This window comes from Microplitis demolitor, chromosome 3, assembly GCF_026212275.2.
Source record: "Microplitis demolitor isolate Queensland-Clemson2020A chromosome 3, iyMicDemo2.1a, whole genome shotgun sequence".
Lineage (NCBI taxonomy): Eukaryota > Metazoa > Arthropoda > Insecta > Hymenoptera > Braconidae > Microplitis > Microplitis demolitor.
This window is the reverse complement of record NC_068547.1, coordinates 4,527,284-4,553,526: the sequence shown is the minus strand read 5'-3', so window position 1 is coordinate 4,553,526 and position 26,243 is coordinate 4,527,284. Positions and strand designations below refer to the sequence as shown.

Here is a 26,243-nt window from a genome sequence, read left to right as displayed (position 1 = left end):
TCAAATGAGGGCTAACTGTTTCAAATTTAATTTTGAGGCTATTAAATTTTTGAAAATATCTCAATTTATCAATTCTTTGAAACTATTAAAAATATTTATATGTTATTGTAAAAAAATGTAAATTTCTTAATTGGACAATATTTTGACTTAGATTTTTTTTTTATAAATCCGGCAATATCGCAATTTTTAAATCTCAATATTTACATAAATATGTCAATATACGATTAATACACATCATGGATGACAATAATAAGGATAATTATTATGTGATAAATGAAATGGATTTTTTAAAAGAAAATCTGTTTAATTACTTGTGATTAAACAAAAAACTTAAATATTTTGACAGTTTAAAAATAACCTCTAATAATTTTATGATCTCCTTTGTCTATGTTTACAAACGTAAAATGGCCGATGACGTGACATCATAATTTCAGTTTTACTAACTGTAATTATTAATAAATAATTCAAATCATCGATAACACTATTTTTTTACAACGATCATATCATTATTACAAATCAAAGAATATTTTGAAACATTATTTGTCCCTTTGTCTATTCCAATAATACTTTTTTTATAAAGTTGAAACATAAAATTTATAGTTTCCCAAAATACTGTGTTAAAACTTTGATTTTTAATCGTTAATAACTTTTTCAAATGATCGATAACATGCACGGAAATTTTCAAGGATGATAATTATTGATTTACTCTTGCCAAAAATATAAAATTTGAATTTTTATCTAATATAAGCCTCACGCAAGAACGTCCTTATAAAACATAGTAGTAAAATTTGAAATAAAAATAAAAGAAAACTAAATTTTATAATTTATCCTAAAATATAATTTTTCATACACTAAAACTATACAATATCCCATTAACTGTTTTTTTTTTCCAAATTTTTTTTACATACTTTCATTTTACCAAATTTTCCATTTTTTTGAATTCTCAATTATTCGATTCCGATTCAAAAAATCAAAATACATATTTTAAGTAAAAATAAATTAAAATTTGATAAATTTTCATATTTTAATACTCGCGCTTTCAACATTTCGATTCTTTAACTTGTAAAAAAAAATCAATAAAAGTGTCTCGGTACAAAAAGAAATTTTTAGATAATTGACTTTAAAAAAAAAAGTTGATACGAAAAAATTAAAAATAAATTCAAGAATTAGTGATGAAAATATTGGAATAAGCAACAGGTTGTTGATAAAAGAGGGTTGATTGTGTGTAAAAGCTTGCTTGTCCCTCACCGATCTTTCGTTCGCATATCGGCTTTGTCTCGATTTTATCGCAAGGTACTATCAGCACTTGTATATAATATATATATATATATATATCATATTATATATTTATACTTTACTTAAACGACTATAACATTTATATAATAATAATAATCTATCGAGAATTAATAAGTATTTAAATATTTTTACACTTAAACACACGGACTCTTTCACTTAATTAATTAACAATTTCATAAAGTCCAAAATTTCACACTACTAATTTATATTTTTGAATCCCAACGACTATTAATATTTTTTTTTTTATATATATTTATATATATTCATATAACTATCCCCATTAATTCAATCAATATTCGACACAAATCTATACACTTTCAAAATCTAAACATTTTTTTTCTTTAATTAATTAATTTTTTTAATTATTTTGCCCACTTTAATTTCTACTTTTTTGGAACCTTTTAGAATTTATTTTATTGCAAGACTTGTACTACAATATATTCTAAATACTTCCAATTTTTAATTAGATTTTTAAACTTATTAATTATTTATATTTTTTTTTTTTTTATTTTTCAACAGAGAAAAAAAATAAATATTTACAAGAGACGATTTTTTAAATAATAAGTTATTCATATAATTATTAATATTATTTTTTTAAATTTTATTTGAGTATTTATTAAATTAGTAGCGACCGGTAAATTACAACCGGAAGCAACAATTGATCGCGTGAAAGAACGAGGGCGTAGTAATTTTTTGTTTTGTGACCGACTTAAGTACAAAGATACAAAGGGAGTCTGTCGGTCTAACAAATTCTACCTTTATATTTATCATAATTTAATTATATATAAAAAAAAAAGAATTATTAATATTATTATTATCATAATTATAATAATTATTTATATATATTAAAAATCCAGTGCTATTATTATATATTTTATTGTTAGCCATCCCTTCGTTGGACCCTCCACTGACCATTAATGTTTACTGTAAATAAAAATCTTATATATTTTCTCATGAAAAAAATAATAAAGTTGATTTATTGTTATATTTGGCGAGACTCAACTATCTGATATTCATATTTATCTTATGTTTTTATTGTTGGGAATATTTGACTGTGACTGTAAGTACTATTGTTGGTAGTATCAAGTAGATATTGTACTTGTTACATTGTCGTGTATGGCTATTTATTTATAAATAGTTTATATAGTTATATAAGTTATATATATACATATAATAATGGTGATATTATTGCTGCCAGTGAAGCGACAAAATGGAGAACGTCTGATGGTGAATAAGCGTTCAAGGAAAAACGATTAAAGCGATAAACAACAATGTCTAGTTTGTAGACAAACATTATTATAACATAGAGAGTTTGATATAGAAGAAGGTGGGGTAAAATGAGACAAAAAAAAGGATGATCCTGAAGTTAGCAGACAATTAACCACTTGGATTTTTTTTTTTCAACAATTTAATTAAAAAAAAAAAAAAACTAAAAATATGCACGTGTAGAAAATTTAAAAAACTATAGGTGCAATTTTTTGGAATATTTTTTTTTTAATAATTTATCGTTTGGAAGAAAATACAAAAATTATCAGACGTTGGCTAATTTCAGTATCATAAAAAAAGAACAGTTTTTGAAGAAAAAAAAATGTAGAAAAAGGTGACCCATTTTTACATTTCACCCGGTAACATCTTATTCAAAATATATCAGGTGAAATATCTGCCATTAGTAACTAAATGTAAAAATATTAACTTACGCCATTAGACTGTAAAAAATCGGGAGTGAATTCGGAGTGATCTGAATTTTATTTAAATCCGCATTCATCCTGATTCAGTTTCAATGTTAAAATAAACCCCCTCGGAGTAAATTTTACTCTGAGGGGATGATATAAATAAATAGTCGACTGTTTCGCATTCACTCCGTACTTTCGTAACAAAGAAAATAAAATTATAAAAAATGAAAAAATTTTAAAAAATTGTTTGATGACCTGCGAACGTCACATTTTCTTCTATCCCCCGACCCCCTTGTCACAGTCGGCAACACCCCCTTCTACCCCCATAAGTGCGAACGTTTTTTATGAACCCCTATGTGATATTTCACTTGATATATTTTGACTGAGATTAAATGATGGGGACCATAGAAAAGAATGTAAGTCAGTCTAGACAATGCATGTAATTTAAAATTTTCTATAAAAAGAATTTTTTCTGTTTGTTATCTGAATTTTTTTATTGATAACTGGAAAAATTTCGGGCTAAAAAGGGCCACTATTAAAAATTTGTTATTTCATTAATTTCTTTATTGAAATCAATACATTTTTTTACAATGGCCCATTTTACCTCTGTTTATATTCTTCCCAATTCTCAATAAAATAATTCAGATACCAAATACTTAAAAAAATTTTTTAGCAAACTTTTTCAAAAAACTTTTTTGATTGAAAGTAATAAATTTTAATTGTATCATTCATTGAAAAATTCCAGTTTTCTATTGTTCAGTATAAAAAAAAATTATTTTCACTTGTCCAGAGTCAACTATTTTAAAAATTTTTTCTTGTATGAATATTTCGAACAGTGAACATGAAAAACAATGTCACTACAATATATGTGCGAAACATAATAATAAAAGAAGAAGACAAGAGTGTAGTAGTATATAGTTTTAGATTCACTTCTCTCGTAAACTAAACTTACATGAATTCATATTATATTTTTTCCTCGTACTTAAATAAAAGTGAAGGAAAAAATATGTAAATGGAGTTTGAAGAGTTGGATTTGAAATGAGAGCTTTTAAGGTAATCTTTTCGTTGGTAAGTCATAAGTGATTTTATGTATGACGATTTTTTTCAAATTTTTCATTGGCTTACTTTCGTACTTTACTTCATAGTGTTACGGACATTTTTTTTTTATTCAAATATTTTTATAGCAATAGTTGAATAAAATTTTTCTGAAAATAACCAACGACAGAGTTTACGTCAAAAGTAATTGAATTAACTGTGATAAAATAAATGAATAGAGTAATTATATAAATAATAATAATAATAATAATAAAATAAATCATCCATCCATGAATCAGGAAATGAATTACTTGACTCGGTGGTTGAGTTGTCGGTAAGTTAAGATCTTATGCTTGATTTTTCGTGGTGGTTATAAAAGTTTAAAGGGATGGTTGATGCCAGAATGACAATGCCGAAGAGGGAATAGAGACAACACCCAATTCTCTTGACAGTTACTTCACTACAGTACACCAAGAGACAAAGACAGAAAACAAGTAGAAGACAAACGTCAGCGTTGTCTTTCTCTTCCTCTGGTTCTTCATCCCTTAACAATTGTTACTGCCATCCTTCCTGCTTTCTCTCTTACTCTTTCCAACTTCCAGATCGATATCTCAACCACATTGTTCTACGATGACGATATATATATATATATATATATATATATATATATATTTTCACAGACTCTGAACTCTCGCTCAATTCTACTTTTATCCTTTCTCTCTCTCTCTCTCTCGTTTTCTCCATACTGCACATCCGTTGCACATGAAATCTCGCTTGATAATGGTGGCATTTCCTCTCTGATGCTATCCTATACTTTTTACGGCTAAAAAGTCTCAGCTATTTTTATTTTATTCACAAAAAAATTTACTATCAATAAAACAAAGAAAAAAAAATTGAGGTGAATTTTTTTCACTATTTTTTTTTTTTTGCCAATTTCTTCAATTGCGCGATCGAAAAAATATTTTATTCATAGTAATTTTAATTTAAAATTTATCATCAATTACTAAGTCAGTTATTGGGTCATCTTTCAAAGAAACTTTACCATATTTTTATGTGCACACCAAATAAGGTTATAAATTTATTTATTTTTTAATAAAATATATTAGAATTATTTTTATTTTTATTTTTTGTTATGTTAAATTTTACTTTTTTAAAATATATACACTGCAAAAAGAATGGTGTTGAAATGAAATAACACAGGTGTAGGTGGTGTTAAAATACCGGTGTTTAATCGGTGGAAAAAAAATTCTACGCATAGAAATTAGAAAAAAAAATGTGTTAAAAATGAACACAATTAACACCAGGTGGTGTTAAAATGAAATAACACCGGAATAGGCGGTGTAATTTGGCGGTGTTAAATTAATTAATATCATCTGGAGGAAATTTCAATTTGCTATATACTCATTTAAATAATTATTTGTCATACATGGAAAAAAATGATTGACAATAATTGTAGTTCAGCTTATAATTATTTATGTTATGTTTAATAACTAATGTCGTTTCAATCAGTAAAATTATTATTTTAATTTTTAAACTGCTACACAGAAAAAAATGAACTATAAAAATTGAGAATGACAAGTAATATAATGATAAAGTGATCAGTAAATGCTATCATTCGAAATAGTAATTTTTTCATTTACGATTTAAACGTGAATAATTACAGGATAAGTAGGAAAATTTATTGTCTATGCAAGAAAAATTACTATTTGAACTTTAAAAATTGTAACTGATACTTAGAAAATAGACGACACGTATTATAAAATTTACTATTTGAATGTTAAAATTCCCCATATTGACAACCGGGTTCCGAGTTATAATTTCAAAAAGTAATTTTTAGAGTTTTTTTTTTTCCGTGTATAATTAACAGTTAATCGTTGAAACATACTGCTTGACTATTTAAAATTACTACTTAAACCTTAAAAAACTACAAAACACTTGTCAAAAAAATGCATCTGTTATTAATTTCTTACGTTCTACTCAGTAATATTTACTGAGATTCAGTCTAGGCGCGCTATTGACGAGAATCTCAGTAATATTTACTAATATTTTTTTTTCCGCGTACGTAATTTATTTGAAAATTACACAATTTTACGCCTACAATTTCAATCACCAATAATTTAATTAATTACGAAAAACACTTTATAACTGTAGTGATCGAGTACATAAAAATATTTACAGTCAAATATTTTGAACACCGAAAAATTTTTTAACACCGGTAAAAAATATTTACACCGACGCCGGTGTTATTTTAACACCACTTTTGGTGTTGGAATTTAACACCAAAAATTTTAACACCACTGCCTGGACATCTGGTTTTTTTTTACAGTGCATATATAAATTTAATTAACCCATATACAAAATAGACTTCCTTAATTTATTTAATCCACAGTATCCTGAATTTTTTTTATTTATTTCTTCATATCATTTATCCATTCCTCAGAGACTTTATTATAGATTTTTCCGTACTTAATTTTTTTTACTCCGTGAATGATGACATTAAAATATTACCACATAAAAATATAATTCCTTAGTTATTTTTTAAAAATAATATCAATTATTATTTTCTGTTTTCAATACGTTGATATATTTGTCTTTTAGTTCAGTAGATGATGAATAACAAAACAATTTAGTTTAGATATCAATGTCAACGTCTGACCATTAAATGTTTTACCACTTGAACGACAAGTTTTTACAACTTCAGTTACAGTTAATATTCAGTGACTTATATTACAATAGCAATATGTAACAAATTTCATTAGACGTTACACTTTATGAACTAATATAACAGTAACTATATAAGTATATATATAAATATATGTAGGTATAATTTCATTGATTCAGTAATCTCGAAAACTAGAATCTGCATTGATACATTTGATGATGCAGCAACGCAAACTTCATCTTTCATTAAAGAACTTGTAGGATGTTTGAGAAAGTTCTGTTGAATAGAAACTCTATCACACCCAGCATCTACTGAAAGCACCAACTAATTCACATTTGACCTAAATTTCCATCCTACACATCAGTTTCTGGTGGAGCATATACATTTAGCTGGCTTTCAATTTTCACGTTTTAAGAAAACCAACAGATTTATTTTACTTCATTTCTTTATTTATCATCAATTTTTATTACTCTCGAGTAATAAAAGAAAAAATTCCTTCGAAAAAAATTCCAAAAACGTTCGATGTGTGGAACTTCGAAGCTTGAGACAGATTAGAATTTCAAGTGAAATTTTTGTTATATTGATAGCAAAAAAAAAGTTTACCTAAGATTCTATATGAGCGAATTTTGAGTGAAAAAATAATGTTTTTGAAACATATTTTTCAAAATGTATTTTTATTACATTTTAGCCTCGTTTCAAAAAAGTTCAAAAACCTATAACTTGGAACTTTTGTTGGAACAAGGGTAAAATGGAGTAAAAATAAATTTTTAAATATGATCCTGAATTATTTTTTTATTCAACAAATCAATTACAAAAAAAAAAAAAAATGCACTTGTAGCAAATTAAAAAAACTACAAGTGCAATTTTTTTAAATATTTTTTTTAAAATAATTTATCGTTTTTAAAAAAATCCGAAAATTATTGGACGTCGGCTAACTTTAGTATTATTTTGAAACGTTGTTTTTTGACTCAAAATTCGCTCATATAAAATTTTAGGTGAACCTTTTTTTTTAGTATCCAGATGACAAAAGTTCAAAAAAAGTTCAAATCTGTCTCAAATTTAGAAGCTCCACACATCGAACTTTTTTGGAATCTTTTTTGAACGACTTTTTCTTACACCAGCTCACTATCTTTCTTTTTTTCTCTCTTATATTCTGTCTTCATATTTATTATTTAAAATTTTCAGACTAGTGTATATTAAATCTGCGTCATCTTGGTTGACTTTGATCGTTATCACCATAATGATCAAGTTTCTTTATACGTCTCTTGTGGCATTTCTCTTCTTCGTGATTGAAATTTAAGCTGATACAAGTAACTTGGTAGGTATATATATATACATATATATCAGCAAACTGTCTAAAACTGGATATTGCTTTATTGCATGTGACTTACTTTGATATCATATATTTTATTTAATTAGAATTTAATAATCTTCGTTAAGTAAAAAATACCCTAATAATTTTAAGGCAATAAATTTATGAATTTATAAATTTTATTTAATTTAAAGATAGTAAGTAATGGGATAACAAGATGACATTTATTAATTTGCGATCTGTACATTTGGACTTTTTTCTTTATCTTTATAAATATTGCGATATAAGTTTGGCAGTCCGAGGAAATTAATTGCTTATTTTTTTTTAATTGATTTTAAATGCAGATAATTTTTCATTTCTGTATCACGAGTATTGATATTAATATGAAGAAATTTAAAAAATTAAAAATTTATGACTTCGATTGTTGAATAATTTTTATTGTTATATTTATTTATTTCTGGAAATTTCCTATAGATTTTTATGCTCTCACTTGAATACGAATTTTCAGATTTTTTAACGGCTAAGCTTTTTATTGATTTATGAGAAATATTTCTTGTGTTATAAATTGATACGACGTTTTTTTTGTTATTTTGTAGAGTAAGAACATCAATTCAGTATTTTTTGATATTATTTTTAGTATTGAATTTTTTTTTAACTGCAATTCTTTTAGTGAAAATGAAAATTGAAAAAGTAATTACTTTTTCAGCTCAGTTTTATAAATAATTTTTTTTTAAAAATGATCGAAAACTGTTTGGTAGCAAAAAAACGACTGACTATTAATGTCTTGTACTACTTAATAATTTTTTTCAAAGGGATTTAAGTCAACGGAAAATAAGTGAATTTAAAGATTTTATTTTTTTAATTGAAAAAATAAAGATTGAAGATTTCGTTTGAAGAGTATTTTTTATTGCTATGTAAAGATGAGTTTTTAAAATTTTAATAAAAAAAAAATAATGAATATTTGAGATAACGAGATACTAGACCCTCGGAAATTTTTTATGGCTCAAATGTCGCAAGATAACACTTATTGTAGTCGTCAGAAAAAATGAACAAAACAAAATCTTAACGAGGAAGCTCGTCGTTATTACCGGAACTAGATTATTAAAAAAAAAACCGTGTAAATTAATATGCCGGTTTTTTAAAAAAAGTTTGAATTTTTACGATTTTTTACTTGAAAAGCCTTGAAAAACTATACAACTTCTTTTTTTAAATTTAAATCCTTGTTCACGACAGAGGAACTGATTACGAAGAAAATAAGCTTTTGTTCATCGGAACCGGTTATCAATTTCCGAGTTCCCGTGAGATATTTTTGGGCTAAAAGTTGTTTTTCAGAAAGCGCGCTTAAACTTTAAAGTGCGGTTCGCACAAAATTTCTTATAAACATCCATAATTCATTGCATTGTAATGGTTTTCTGTGAATTACTGTAGAGACTTAAGAAGAATGACTCCTGAGAGTCTGAGAGTCCAAATAACAGACACAAAAATAATTAAATGTCATCTTTGTTAACCTCTTACCCGCCATCTTATGATATTATCTAATTAAAAAAAATGTTTAAATCAGTAACGGAAAATGTTTAGCCATCGAATTTTCATAAATTAAAAATTGATGATTTCTAAAAGCTCCAGATAATTCAAAATGAAACTAAATTTCCTATTTAATTAAATACAAATTATTACTGTTTATAAAAATAAAATTGAATCGTATTGCATTTAAATCTATTTTAAAATAAATAAAAAGCTATTAATATTTTTCAGATCAATATTGACCTATTTGAACATCAGTTTATTTTTAAATTATCTTTCAGCAAAAAATATTTATTAAATATGCATTTTTCAACTGACATATTAACCGGGAAATATAAATAAAACCATAGCAGCATTTGTGAAATTTTCAAAAAATTATAAAAATATTTAAAAATAAAATAGAAAAAAAATAGCGATGCAAATAAATTCAAGCAATGAAACATTCATAAAAATATTATTTTAAAAAGTTAACTAGTAAGTTAAAAAATTAGCATTAATAAAACCATACCATGCATGTAAAATAAATTAGTGTGATTTTTTCAATACTATCTCTAATATTCTCTTAAAAAAAAAAAAAATTTAATTAAATTCCATTTAAAATTTTAATTTAAGACGAGATAATAAATTTTCGCAGCCACAGACTCGTCTTTTCTTGGACTTGTCCATTTAATTTTTTTTTTTTTATTTTATTTCCTTTCTTTTCTGTTCTTGTTCTTCACTGGCGCATATTTTTTGCCACTTGCCTGCCAATATAACTAAATTAATTCGTCTTGATTAAATCCGTCGGATAAGTGGAAATAAATAAAAAATATATTAAAAAATAACAAAATGAGAAATGGGGTAAAAAATTTAATCAAAGAGCTGGGAAAAAGTAAACGAGTGATATCGGAAACAGATCGCTTGTCCGAGCCGAGAATCAGACGCTCCCATTGATTTTACATATGATCAAAACCATAAATAAATTTATTTTAATAACTAAACAACTAATTAACTATTTAATTACTAATTAATTAATAAACATTAAATAAACAATTAACAGTAAAAAATTTGAAAAAAAAAATAACAAGAGTTGAGTCTCGCCAAAATTTGAATTTAAATAAACGGAGGACAAGAATTAAGATTTTTGAGGCTCACCGTTAAATTCGGGCAGACAGGGACACGGCCATGTGATCTCTGACATAAGACATAAGACGAGCAGAATCATTTTCTTGATCGAAGACGTAGATCAACAACGCGGCTCGATCATCGGATTCAAGCGGTCTCCGATACCCGAAGCGGTGGCTGCCCACCAGAAGTCATGACAGACGTAGTAGTACAAGTAGTAGTAGTAGTAATAGTAGTAGTAGTAGAAGTATTATTGGTGGTGGTGGTGGTGTTGGTGGTGGTGATGGGGACCGGAAGTGACTGTAGGGCCTGCATGTCGCAGGTGTGGTGGGAACCGCGCTTCTTAAGGTCCTGGAACAATTTTTTCATTTCGGACATATTTCAAAAATTTTTCTTTCTCTCCTAAATTCTTCATTTTAAATCATTTCCTCTCTCCTTTTATCTTCCCGCTGTTATTTTTTTTAAATAATTATCAAGATTTTTAATTATTAATTACTTTTTATGTACTTTGCAAAAACCATTTTTTTTTTTTTTTTTTTGTAGAAAAAAAAAATAGGAGAGAGAAAAGACGTTGCTCCAAGTATTTTAATGTTTCATATCACGTTACAAGTAATTAAAAAATATATTATTAAATATTAGTATAAATATAAAAAATAATTATAATTAAAAATAAATAAATACATAAATTTTTAAATTAAATGGAAGTTATAAAAAAATACTCAACGTCCAATTGACCTAATTATTTTTAAATAAAATAATTTTTATAAAATGCAATTCTATTTATATAATAAAATAATATAAGTGGTTTAAATATTAAAATAGCAACTACTAAACTATTACTGTAGTATAATATATATATACAATTATATAGTTTGAATAGTTGTAGTAATAACAGTAATAGAAGTGGAAATAGTGGTAGTGGATATGCCAGTCATGGAAACTACGACATTGCTAATTAAATATTTACAATAGTACTGTGCAATGCAAATATGGTTCGTGCAAGTGAAACATCGTCTGACGCTAGGACAACATACTAACAATATATATACATATATAAATTATAATAAATAAATTATTAAAGTTTGTTTATTAACTTAAAATAAAATTTTAATTGTTTTGGTGACTAATTTGTTGGTACAATTTTATTTTGTTATATAATTTTTGTCTGAGTACGCAATCTTACTGTCAGAGGCTTCAGGGATTAATTTGTAGTTATAAATAATTAATATGTATATTACGGTTTTAATATTTAATAATACTCAAAGTGCTTTTGGTTTGAGAGTAATTTAGTATGTAATGCGCATTAATATGTAAGAGGAATCAATTTTGTTGACGGTTTTAATTTTATTGTATTTTGTCGGCTTGATGAGTGAGAAATTATGTTGTTTAGAATTTTTTATTGCCTGTTGAAGTCGTTGCCTTTGACAATAAGTAGACCGTAGAGTAGTTTTATTGGTTTTTTAATTGTGTTTTTAGTGCTTTGTTTAAGGAGATCCTTTAGATTATTTTGTTTTATGACTTTTTTTAGCTTTGAGACTTCATGAATAAATTTGGAAATTTATTAAAAAAAAAAAGAGTTATAAATAGGACCAGGATTTTAGCTTTGATTTAAAAATAAAAATTAATAATCAATGGTGTCAAATTATTTATATTACGACGGAAATATTGATCGTATATAAAAATTTTTTAAACAAAAATTGTAGGAAATTTAATTTTCTAGAGAAAATGTCTCTTATGGTTTTTTTATATGACCAATATTTTCACCGTAGTTTCAAAATTAAGATTTTCATAATCAAAAAAATTTGAATCTTAATTTTGAATTACGGTGAAAATATTGGTCATATAAAAAAACCATAAGAGACATTTTTTCTAGAAAATTAAATTTCCTACAACTTTTGTTTAAAAACTTTTTCTATAAGACCAATATTTTCGCCGTAGTTTCAAAATTAAGATTTTCATAATCAAAAAAAATTTGAATCGTTCATTATGAATCTTAATTTTGGAATCACGGTGAAAATATTGGTAGCATAAAAAAATCATAAGAGACATTTTTTCTAGAAAATTAAATTTCCTACAACTTTTGTTTGAATACTTTTTCTATAAAACCAATATTTTCGCCGTAATATTATCATTTGAAGCATTCATTTCGAAATAAGGCAAAAATCTTGTTCCTAGTTATAAATAATGCTAAGATATTGTTGGTACTAAGAATGCAGACAATTTGTCAGCAAAAATTTTAGTGAGACATTATATTAGACGTTTGCATTTTTTTAATAGCCTCTTTAACTCGAATTGAATAGTAAACGAAAAGAGATTTGAAATTTCGGATTTTGAGAGAGTGTTATTTAGTGGAAACTAAAAACTCCATTAATGAGAGATCAAATTGAGATGACCACAGATTTTTTTTTAGTTTTTATAATTTTTGAACCCGCAATTCATAGATCGAAATTTTGAAAAAATTTTATTTTATTCTTTTAAATATTATTAGTTTTTAAATTAACAATAAAATTTTTAGAATAAAATTAATGTGTAGTCACTCAATTTAAAAAAAATTGAAATTTTCAAAATTACGTAAAAAATTGAAATTTTTAAAATTCACACAATTTTTCTTCAATCGCTTCTCTGATTTAATCTGATAAAAAATATAATTTAAAAAATTTCAACTTTGTAATTACTCAAGTTTGAAAATTGATTGAAAAAAAATATAAAAAATGAATAAAATTTTTGACATGTCAAAATAATTATTGCAAATTAATGTTTACCTTTTTTGAAGTATTCAATTTTGAAAAAATTATTATTCGTAATTAATTTACATTTCATATTTTGTAAAATCAATTTTTTTTATTTACGAAAGAAATTTTTGCATTATGAATTGAAAAAAAAATTTTTTTTGAGGCGATAGCAAATTTTTTGCTCCAAAGAAAAGATTTTTCCACCCAAAAAAATTTTTGTTCTCAATTCGAAATGTGAAATTTTTCAGAGTCAAAAAATTATTTAATAAAATATCAAAATATTTTAATTTAAACAAAAAAAAGTTTTCTTATTTAAAAACATTAAAGTAAATTATTAAAATTGAAAATAATATTTTCAAAATAAAATATTTACTTAATAAATTGAAGTTCCTAAGTAATTATAATATAAATATCGATTAGCTGTCAATTAAAATCTTGCCTGCGGGTCTTTACTGATTTTATTAAAAAAAAAAAAATAATTAAAAATCTTAACCAATTTAATTAAAACTTCCGACAATAATTTATGCACAAGGATCTCCTTAATTAAATATAAAAAATATATCAAAGTGCTTTAAATAACTATCATAAAATCGTGCACAGATATATAAAGTATATTCCAATACCAAAACCTCAGCCATTGCAATAAAATTATCATAATATCATAAAAAAAAAGAAATATACATAAATACACAAATATATAAGTATATAAACATGTGCAGAAAATAGGTTGGCATGTGCGCATTGCATTTACTTTTCCTTCATTTATTTTTTAATGCTTTACCTTATGACGGGTACGAACATACACTGACATCAACACACAGAAGCCTTAAGAATAACAACAATAAAAAAAATATGTAACAAAAGTAATAAAAAAATGACAATTGTAAGCGCCGACAGTTTTACTAACAAATAGAGCCGTCTCAAGACTCAACAATTTAAATATTTTCGTTTATTATTTTCATCCTGAATATTTTTCATGCTTCGAAATCATCTTGCCAGCTTTTCTTTACATAAATTTTACTCAATCTTACAGACTTTACCGTGAAAAGACAAAACTCACACGGAAGCTGTCTTCTGGCAGTCAGAAAAAAAAAGCTCAGTTATTTATTTATTTTTTTTTTTTTTTTTTTTTTATCAATAGAAGTTAAGATTTTCTTTGCAGACGCGGCAATCGCAGAACAGGCAAATAAAAAAAATCTTGAATGTGAAGCACAAAGCCAAAAAGCTTAAACACATACGTCATCCATTTTTTAACATACACGTTGAATCAGATGGTAACAATGAAGAGTCACTTGAGTCTTCATTGTTAAACAGACAATTACAAGTCCATGGAGAGAAAAAAAAATTTATTTTTCCATTTTTTTTTTTAATTATTTTCTCTTATCCAGTCATAATTTTTTTTTTTCTTTTGTTTAGTTAAGGTCCTTTACCTTTTTGCGTACTTCAATACGGTCGCTGTAAACCAGCACCACTCTATCCTTGTTCTCGTTGGATGTTAGCTGATACGATAAGCTCTAGTGATTTAACACGTGTTTCATATTAACAGCAACACAATTAATCCCATTGTATTTTATGTATTTATAAATTTATATACATAAATATATTATTTATTTATTTGTCATATATTTATATCCCATTTTTAATTTATAATTTTTAATAAATTTATTGGCATTTAGCAATCAAATGCGCGCCATTATATTTTAATGATTAATTTAATAATTATTTTTTTTCATTTAAATCGTTGATAGAAACACATTAACACACATATGGCATGTGTGCAATAAATAACACGTGAAAAGAGAGAGAGAGCGAGTACGAGAGACAAATAAGTCCGTAGATATGTAGAGAAATCCCAGAGCACAGCAGATTATTATTTATTTTAGTTGAGTAGAGCAGAGCAGGCAGAGTAGAGCAGAGCAGATAGGGTTGGATCCGTTGGACGTTGATCAAGTTGATGGTCGAGGTAATCGTCGTCGTCGTCGTAAATACATACAAGCCAGTCGATGATGATGATGATGATCGATCGCCAATATTGTCAGGCATGCCACGAAAATAGGGAAACAATTTCATTGATTTATATATTGATATATATATATATTTTTGTTTTCAAAAAAATCTTTCTTTAACACAACTCGCATCTCTTTTATTTAAAATTACTCTCTGTCAAATCAAAATTATTCATGTCTTCATGCAATAATCGATATTTATCTATATTTATATTTGTTTATATATATTTATATTTATTGCGTCTCTCAAATTTTTTTTAAAATAAAGGGGCAGTTTTTTGTTTACTAGTATATATTTATATGTATGTATATTTTTGTTCAAAACGAAGCTTCAACGAGATAAGTGTCATCCACGGTGCCCGTCTGTCCCGCTGTACTTCCCGAGGTTTGGGCTCTCGTTGCTGGGATGTACTGACTGTACGCCTGCTGAAATTTACACCACAAACACACACTACATTGTTGCACGTCAGTCACGCCTAACACTAACGATCTTCCTATTTTTTATTCATTTATTTATAATTTACTTTATTAATTTTAATTTATTTAAATAAATAAATAAATAAATAAAATTAGCCAGTAAATTAATCATTTATTTATTTATTTATTTATTTATTTATTTCGATGTAAATGTAAATGTGGTTGTGAATTGATCTGAATTTATAAAGGGTCGAATAAATTTATAAGCGAAAGTTATAGGTGAGACTGAATAAAATATTAATGAGCATTAACTATTTATCTTTTTAATTATTGATTTATTTAATATTAATATTTATATAAATTAAACTGGACATGAGTTAAATGAAATATGTGGTAATTATTTATATTGGGTTACGGTTATTACGTGTGGTAACTTAACGCCATTATAGATTACCGGAAAATGATAATAATGTATTGGTAATAATGGACGCATTGTGAATTTTAAATGCTAAATGGAGATGTATGATAATGTGTTGTGTGTTATTGTATATAAGATACGAAACACGTGAAGCGAGGATGAAAAAAAAAATTAACTACATTTAGTAGCTAATGTCGTTACAAATTATTTATGCATTCTATGTAATTGCGATTTACTATAGGCTGTTATTCATCGATCGGTAACGATCATGCAAGTTTACTGTCAAGATCAATACTTTAATATTGTCGTAGTACACGGAGAGAAAATTATGGTAACAGTTACAATATTATGGGAATGGTTCCCATAGTGCATGGTAACCGGTTTTTTTGAAATGTTGATTATAGGAACGGCACCCATATATATTATGGTAATCATTCATATAATTATGGGTATAATTCCCATATGGTATCGGAATAGTTCCTATGGAATTATGGTAATCGTTACTATAATATTATGGTAATCGTTACCATAATATTATGGGAATAGTTACCAGAATATTATAGGAATGGTTGCCATAATATTATAGGAACCGTTACAATGTGGTTATAGAATTGGTTCCTATTTGCTTATGGGAACTATTTCTATGAGTATGGTAATCATTACCATGATTCTTTCACATGCGATATGGGAACTGTTACCATAATGATAGGAATTGTTCCCATACTTATGGAAACTTTCCCAAAAAGTATGAGTCTATATCCCATAATCCCAAGTAATCATTACCATAACGGTATGGGATGATATTTCATAAACGTACTAGGAACAGTTACTATAATTTTTTCTCCGTGTAGTTTCAATTTTAATAATTCTCTCTAAACATGAATTAGTGGGAATAAGTAAATATCCACTAATTCATGTTTAGAGATCTTGATTACGAAGAATGATTGGAAATGATTCAAAATAATTTGAAACGACTAGTATATAGATATACACTTAGCATGGGTTAAATCATTTTTCGTAATTAGGGGAGTAACGTAACCGAAAAACCGATTTTTTGTTAATAGTTATGGTTTTTTTTATTTATCGGGAGCTGAATATATCGAAATAATTTATTGGTACGAATTGATAACGATTGAGTAAAAAAAATACTTCAAGAAGTTTGGAAGACTCGGGATCGAAAAATTTCATCTGATTTTAGTCAAACTACTCTTTTAAAATGAATCAGTAAAATTTCACTGATTCAACCAGTGAATTTCATGGGTTGAACCAGTGAAACATTTAGGTGCAGTATATAAATATAAAAAAAATAGGTTATTGTCATTCCAACAAAAGTTTGGATTTCGGGTGTCGTCGGTTTTGAATCCCTAATTATGGAAATCAAGTCTGAAAATAGTCTATATTAGGAAGTGTACAAGCAAAATTTGATTAAATTTTGATTTAAAACAGATCAAATTTTTCGACCCGTGACCACAAATGCAAAAAAATTTTTTAATTAAATTCAAAGGTTATTTTTAGAAAAAATGGGTGTTATTGAACTCTTTTGCGAGTTATGACTCGACTTTAGAAGACATGAGGTTGAAAAAAAAGTCATCAAATTTAAATTTATTTGTGACAATCTGTCAAGTGTAATAACGCTCAAAATAACATTATTCTTGTATAAAATATATTTAATGCTTACAAATAATAAAATGGGATAAGTTACTGTTCTCAATTCTCTTTAGATTTATTAAGTCTTAATTTGGGTAATTTTAATGATGGCCATAGAGGATTAAATTTAAATATTCATAAATTATAAATTATAAACGCGGTGTAATTTTGAGGAATAAGTAAATTTTATGACTGGTTTGGCTCCGGTATTTTCAATGAAAAACATTTTAAGAAACCTACAGATAACCATCAGCAAAAACATGTCTTTTATAAACCAGGATAATTTAAATAAAGTTTACATGCTTTATTAAATGGGATTTATTTTTTAAGTTTAAGACTTGAGCTTCTATTTGAGCATACAGCGATAATGTCACCATTATATTTACTATTGAAGCACCAAAAAATTTATTTTTGTAACATGACTGGATATCTTAAAATCTAGACCTGTTACACGACCAATGTAATTCTCATATGTAATTAATTTTAAGAATCACGATCGATTAACCTTAGAGTATCTATTACCAAACACAGTCGCAAAAAAAAAATAAATTGGTGTACAGATCGCGTATGACATAATAAAATCTTTGTTTAAAAAATGCATTATTTTTTATAGACCTGTGAATATTAAAAACACTCGAGTAGGACGATCTGTACAAAGTCTACTTCTTCCGGTTATTTAAAAACCTCTCACTTCCTCTCGATGTTTGCATAGGATTTGTTATACCACTCTAGACACAGACGTGAATGAATAATAGGAAGCGACGTTAAAACGAGTCCGCATTTTAGTCACACGTTTTTTTTTTTTGTTTTCATTTTTTTTTTTATTACACACGAATTCATGTCATACTCGTTACTGCTGTTGTTGTCATTACTATTGTTATTGTGTTTTAACGATCGCTCGTAATAAAGAAAAACGTCAACACAGTACAGAGTAGCAAATAATTTCATTCCTTTTTATAACACGAATTTATTCATTTAAATTTTAAATAATTAACTTTTATTTTATTTGTAAATATAAAATTTTTTCTACTTTATGTACACTACTGTTACTTTATACGCAGTAAAAAATTTTTTTTTTAAATTAATATGAATCACGTGCTAAAAATATCAAAATAACTCTTCTGTGAAAAATAATAACACAAAACTTATGTTTCATTTTTAACACAACTTTTTTACAATAGAACGAGAAACTGTTATAAATTTTAAATGTCAACTGATACACAAGTTAAATATTAAACTTAATTTTTTTTTTAAACTTAAAAAAGTTAATTTGAAAACGTTACTAATTTTAAAAATGTCATAAAGACTTGACATTAATATATGAGGAACACGGTTTACGATTTTAGTTTATATATTTTCATTTTATTTACCGGCTTATAAAATATAAAAGTCTCAGTTCCATTTAATGAAAAATATTTTCAGTTTTTATTATTCTGAAAAATTATAAAACTTTAATTATATTCTAAAATATTACCAGTATTCTGAAGTAATTAATGCAGTTAGGGGTAAAACGGGCCAAGAAAAAAAAATTTAAAAGAGAATATTTTCCACTTTTACTTTTTTTAGTCCCCAAATAAGTCCTCGGTGTCAACATGGCCCAGTAATTAAAAAAATCAAAATTTGGCGCGGAAAGGTCCCGTCTATAAATTTTGAAAAAATTTATTATTCTTATCAGACCTTCCCTTAAATAAATAAAACTTAAATTTTTAAATTAACAAATTTATCATTCGGAATCTTATGACCTGATATTTATTTTTAATTTTAATAAGTTAGTAAATTTATCGCTTAAATGAAACGAAAAATTTTGTTAATACGCGACCAGTGTAATTTTATGACTTCATTTAATACTTCAACAAATTAACATAAGTTTTGTGTTAACCTGAAATTAACCTCAAAAAATTTTCAATTTTCCTTCGAGTAAAATTTTTTTAATTTTTAAAAATAAATCTATTGAAAAAAATCAAGTGAAATAATGACGGTGTTAATTTAACACACAAAAAAAGTTAATATTAAAGAAGAAAATTTTAACAAAAAAAAATTTTTACTGCGTAAAAAAAATATATATGTATATTTAAAATGACACCAATTAGACCAACAATTAATAGTTGAATAAAATAAAATTTTGTTCTATAAACAACAATATAAAACAATTATTTATATATTTAAACATTTAAAAATTTAACCAATTAAATATCTACAGGATTTTAAAGTGATAATCAATAAATTTAGAAAAACATTAATTAGATTAATATACAAGAGGATAAGGCATAAATTGGCAACAAATATATAGGTACCAAAAAGAGACTGATAGTGACGGGAGGTGATCTATTAAAAAAAAAAAAAAAAAATTAGTGTAAGAAGGGTTTAAGTAGCATCTGCTCGTTAGCAAAGAGTAATGATGATAAAAGGGTTGACGGAGCATTTTAGGCTGACACTCAAGATTCAATTTCATCTTGCCTGGCTCATCTGAAGTGGATGCTGCTCCACCAATACGGTCTCTCCTTGTTCCTTCCTCTATGCATTATTCATAAAAGCAACTCGTGTTACATTATTGTACTTTATGTTGATTGAATTGTGTGACGCGGTATAAGCTAATTTTTTTTTCAACAATCGTGTTTTTTTCAAATCGATTTATTGTTAAGTTTACGATCCCGTAATTTATTTTCGCGTAAGAAGTGAAAAAATATTTATTATTTTTATATAGAATCCAAATTTTCATAAATTAAATTTGAATATTAATTTTGAGTCAGAGATATTTTTAGAAAATTTATTTTAGAAAATTTGAATTCCATTTTAAGAATTTAAAATTTGAAGTTTATATTTTTTAATAAGCTTTGGCTCTCATTCCGATAATTATTTTTTTTTTTATTCAAATATTTAAAAAAATTGAAGCGCGAAATTTGTCGAGGAAAAAAAAATTCTTAATTAGTACAAAAATTTGAATATTAATTTTTTCAAATTTAACAACAAATTTTTTGATATTACCACGATCGTAAAAATGATACACGACAAAGATTATATATTTGACTATATTAAGAAAATAACTGGTATGTAAACATGTGTATTGATGTTTTTACTTGAATATTTTTGTAATAATTTTTATGAGTTTCATTGTAGAGCCTGAGAAAGTGTAAATAATTACACAAAACGTCGCGAATAATAGTCTTAACAAATTTATTTGATCCTATACTCTCTAAAAACGATTGACTATTGATTTTTTATTTTAAACAAAGTCACAAAGTTAAATAAACTTTTAAATGAAAAATAGCCATTAAGGTTTTTCGTCAGCAAATATTTAAATTTCCCCAAAAATTAAAGTCAACCTAAAGATAAAATCGATATCACAATTCAGCTTTAAAACTTTATCCATTTAATCGCTGAAACTATAAATCAATACCGCATCATTTCAAAGAAATAAAAAACAAAGTCTCTCAGAATCGTTTAAAAATTTTTTCCAATTTAGAACTTTATATTCCTATTGCGAAATATATGTGTATATGAAACGTATATTTTATATATCTAATATATATGTCAGCGTAGATAGTACATATATATATATATATATATATATATATATATATATATATATATATATCATTTTATACATATGTATGCAATTCGATAAAATGAGCATTTTATTTCCGATTTACAAGCATGTAATATTTACGTAAAGTAGAAATACCATTTGTGGCTACTGCTCTATTTTTGAACATTTAATACTTTATTTTAATTAATAAAAAGTACTTAAAAAAAACATTGTAACAGTGAGATAAAAGTATACCTGAACACATTTAAAAAATTAATTTTGTCATTGGGTATTTTACAAATTATTTTATTTGAAATTTCCAAGTGGCCAAAACTGGCCGAAAATGATACTTCTACCCTATACTTCAAACATTTATGATTGATTTATGATTATTGCGATGTTGAAAAAAAAAAAAAAGTATCTATCAATTCTTGCCACACTCTAGTGTACAACTATCTATTTATAGCTATAAAGCTATATTTTAAAAATCCTTCAAGCTATATTTCACGTGCAAATCAGCTAATTTCCGGTAAGACGATCCTTGCAGCTAGTGAACCGGAAATCGTGGCCTTTTCCTCAAATCACTTCTTTTAACCCTATATATCATCAATTTTTATCCTCAATATACATGTATATGATATTTATATTAATATTTATACACTTATTCAATTTTATGACCGTACTACCACAAAAAAAATAACAATAAATAAAAATACGTAACACTAAAGAGTTTTCTACTGTCTGTTACATTGCGAGACATTTTCAAACCCAGGATCTATTTCACAAGACAATTCCGTTTATTTTTCAATCCAACGTTCAATTGTAGATTATCTACTTTCTTATTTTCTTTCTATTCATTCTTCTTTTGTTCACTATTTCAAAATTCAAAATTGATTTTAAATGAAATTTTCAAATTTACATAAATTTAATTTTTACTGTTCTTAGAAAAAATTTTTACTTCAAAATGCTATTAGAGTTTTAATTACCGTTAATTTATTATCGCAAAAACTTAAGAAAAAAAAGTTTATTACCAAAAAATATTAAGCCGCTTTTATTTCATTTCGCCGTAAATTTTTTTTTTTACGTAGATGAAGTTTTCGGGAGTTAAATAAATATAAATAAAATACGGCAAAGCTTTTTGTGTAAAACTTTTTCTCACACGATAATAATGTTCCGGTTAATAAAGTGAGAAGATTGCGCCCGACATGCTCCTAATTCCAGCATAATTAATGCTGCCAACAGAAACGAGAGTGGCACAGTACAGAATGTGACCCTTTAAGAAACCGGGATTTCAATTAAAGTTTTAACGCCCAAAACCCTCGGGTTTATTATATAGTATCGCTAGAAAACTAAGAGAACAATAGGATTGAGAAAACTCGACAATACATCTGCTGCTAAAGAGCTCATTATTATTGTTGTTATTATTATTATTATTATTAATATGAATTATGGATTATAATTATTAATATTTATTTCACTTAATAAGGCGGTAGTTCTCTTTATATATAATAATTATTTATGCTCATGAAAGAGTAATTACTGAGTGCTTTACTGCACTAATTATTATTACGCCGACATTTTTAATTTATTGATTTACTTTTTTTTATAAATAAGGCCTTTGATTTTAATTTTATTTAAATTGGATATTATATAAGACGTTTCGATCGCTACTGGAATGTGTCAAGTATCATTTTTTAATTTAGTTTTTTTTGTTTTTATATAATTTTTAAACTAGATCAAAAAAATATCACGATAAATTTTTAATTAATTATCTAATGATTGATAATTTTTTTTTTTATTATATTAATTAGTATTTTTTTTTATGATTTCATTATTCAAGAATTAAGTAAATGTGACGTTTAAGAAATTTAAAGAGATCGTTAGCTGAAGAAATAATGTAATTTTTTTTACTCGGAAGAAATTTTATATAGAAGACTCAATTGGAAAATTTCCAATGGAAATATGTAAAACCACAGTGTGAAAAATTTGGGGAGTGCGATTTAAATCCGGAGTTAATTCTGAGTGGATTACTCTGTTTATTTATTTATTTTATTCTATTAGAGTAAAATTTACTCCGAGGGAAATTTATTTTAATATTTAAACTCCGATTCGGAGTGAATGCTGATTTTTTATTGTATTAACAATCAGACCTGAGATATAAAAAAACTCTTTGTTCTTCTTAGACATAAATATAAATCTCCAAGAAGAGAAATTTTTATGTGCCTGAAGATTGGAACATTTTTCACGCAATGAAAATGAAAATAATTTATGTAATTTGACTTTAAAGGTGACTCGAGAAGGAGTTGGGGGCGGCCTGCAATTTTTGACTGACGTAAGAAACATCATAGAAATCTAGATCCAGTAGATTATACTTTTCATTTCGTTTTTCTTATTTTCGTCTCGGGAAAAACGTTCCGATCAGGAACATAAATTTTAAATATAAGGAACAAGTGACTCACGTCAGCGCGAAAATTAAATTTATTTGAATACCAACCTTTGAACCCTCGTTAAGTAAAAAGTAATTACTCTACAGCAATAAATCAGACTTCAAAGTACTTAGATATTAATGACTTTTCCAATAAATGAAAGATCGGGGTAAAATGAGACACCATAAAATTAGTAATTTATTAATTTCATTTAAAAAATTGACTTTTATTGATAAAAAATCGCGTGACATATAAAAAAAAATATTTTTAAAAACAGTGGTTAGTTTTGCATGAAACACTTTGGAATTTTATGGTCTCATCAAAATTTCGCCGCACCCCCCATTTTTGAAAAATAATTTCAACATTAAAATTTAAAAAAAACTATTTCGCTATTTTATGGCTAACGATCCCTTTAAAATTGTCTTTTTAATGAGAGAAAATATAAATAAATATAGAAGAGAAACAGTATAAGAGAAAGAGGGAGATCGAAAAATATAAATACTAAAGGCGATATTATCACGATCGCTGAGTATTATTACCGCAGTAAAAAGACACATTTGTGTCAGCATATATCTTTAACGCAAGATTAAATGTAATTCTATGCGTTATATGTCACTTGTATCGTCGTCACTGTCCGTCATCTTTAATAGTCGTTACACAAAAACTGATCAAACTGTCTCAAAAAAAAAAAAAAAAAAAAAAAAAAAAAAAACATCTCAGTTAAATTCTTTATCCTACAAATATTTTTCCATCTCCATTAAATATATATATAATTTTATATATAATATATATAATAATAATAATTATTATTTAATGACGATCGAATCGTTAACACGCGACTCGTAGGCCTGACTATCGATTGAAAGTTTATTATTTAACCTACTTATGATTGTTTAGATTCTATTACTATATTTTTTCTAGGCGCCAGACAAAGTCCTTTCACTTAATTTATTAATATTTTATTTTATTTATTTATCAATATTATCAATAAATTTATTAATTTATCAATTAACTTAATAACTAATTTTTTAGTCTTGTTTCCATCGTTCATATTATCATCTATTATTTAAATATTTATATTTATATTCATATATATAAATCTAAACGAGACGATCTCAACGCGACTCAATAATTAATAAATGTTTATATATATAATAATATCAATTTTAGGTTATAACTGATACTACTTGGCGTGCAATCGACCCTTCAACATGACATGTTCGTTAAAAAAGTCATTTATATATACATGTACTACTATTTTATGGTGCATTTACAATTTTTTTAACAATTTTATGAATTCTGACTCGGAATAATTGGAAAAATTCAAACATAGACGTGGGGAAAAATTTTAAAAATAAAAATTAAAAACAAAAAATAAAAATAATTTGATTATTTAAATAAAAGGCGCGATAATTGAATTTATAGTCACGAGATTAACAAGTGTGGGTTAAAAATGGATAAGAGCAAAGGAAAGGATTATACTTTATATATACGTAAAGACCGGAAATGATGTAAAAGCATTTTTTTTAAAGTGGAATAAAATTTTGGATGTTATTATTTCTTTACTAAATTTAATATCTAAAAGTCTCGTAGGAAATTTTATGAGTATTTTTATATGTACGATTTATTTTTAAAATAAGAATTGAAAGAGAATAATAAATTGAACAATAAAATGAGTATTGTGATGCGCTTTAACTTGTAAGGTTGGCACAAGCTCAGGCTTTCGATAGATGTTTAGAATATTATGGAAGACGTGGGAAAAGGTTCACACTGGGTTTAAGTGCAAATATCACGAATACTTTAGAGACAGAGATAGAAGCAGAGAATTATGTAGATGATGGTGCTTGTTGAAAGTATTTAGAATAAGGGAGTGAGATATTAAGTGAAATGGTAAAATAGTTTTTTTGAGGAACTGAGCAGGAAGGAGTTTGTAAGAAGGCTTCGGAATTCACGTGGAAGACATCGCAACGCCATTTACTAGCGGAGATTCTTAATCGGATACTCTACTAACTGTACCCTTTTTTTTTTAGAGAGAATACTAGACTAGATTTTTTGTACTACTATTTTATTTTATTGTAAAAATTTTATTTTTTTGATTGTTTAATTTTTTATTTCTACCCCAGAATAATCTTAACTATTTTTTAAGCTCTTGTGCTTATAATTAAATGCCTGAATTTAAAACAATAGCGTTAATCATTTTTAAAATTTAAATCTATAAAAAAAAAATTTTTTCATATTTTTCTACAAAGAAAAATGGAGCAAGACAAAATTTTCAAATTTTTTTTTCAATTAAAAAATTTTGAAATGACTAATTAGCATTTTTTGAAAAAAAAAAAAATCTGAAAACTTTTGGCTCATCTTACCCCATCCATCATATTAATTAATCACACTCTTTACAAAATGATTAATTTTATAAAATTTGATCATTATACAAGCATTTAATAATTTTTAAAATTAAATTGATC

General features: G+C 25.8%; 1 protein-coding gene across 2 annotated transcripts in view; it reads right to left on the bottom strand.

The window, feature by feature from the left end:
* Positions 1 to 2,133: 2,133 nt before the first annotated feature.
* Positions 2,134 to 26,243, bottom strand: part of LOC103580677 (potassium voltage-gated channel protein Shal) — a 113,071-nt gene continuing 88,961 nt past the window's right edge. Inside the window, exons 5-7 of one of the 2 annotated variants that reach the window (XM_008562519.2) lie at positions 14,769 to 14,852; positions 10,637 to 10,957; positions 2,134 to 2,220 (exon numbers count right to left, since the gene is read on the bottom strand). In XM_008562519.2, coding sequence (XP_008560741.1) covers positions 10,754 to 10,957; positions 14,769 to 14,852 — 288 coding nt within the window. In that variant the 3' untranslated portion in view covers positions 2,134 to 2,220; positions 10,637 to 10,753. The remainder of the gene's footprint in view (positions 2,221 to 10,636; positions 10,958 to 14,768; positions 14,853 to 26,243) is intronic. The other variant, XM_008562521.2, reaches the window with a different exon arrangement.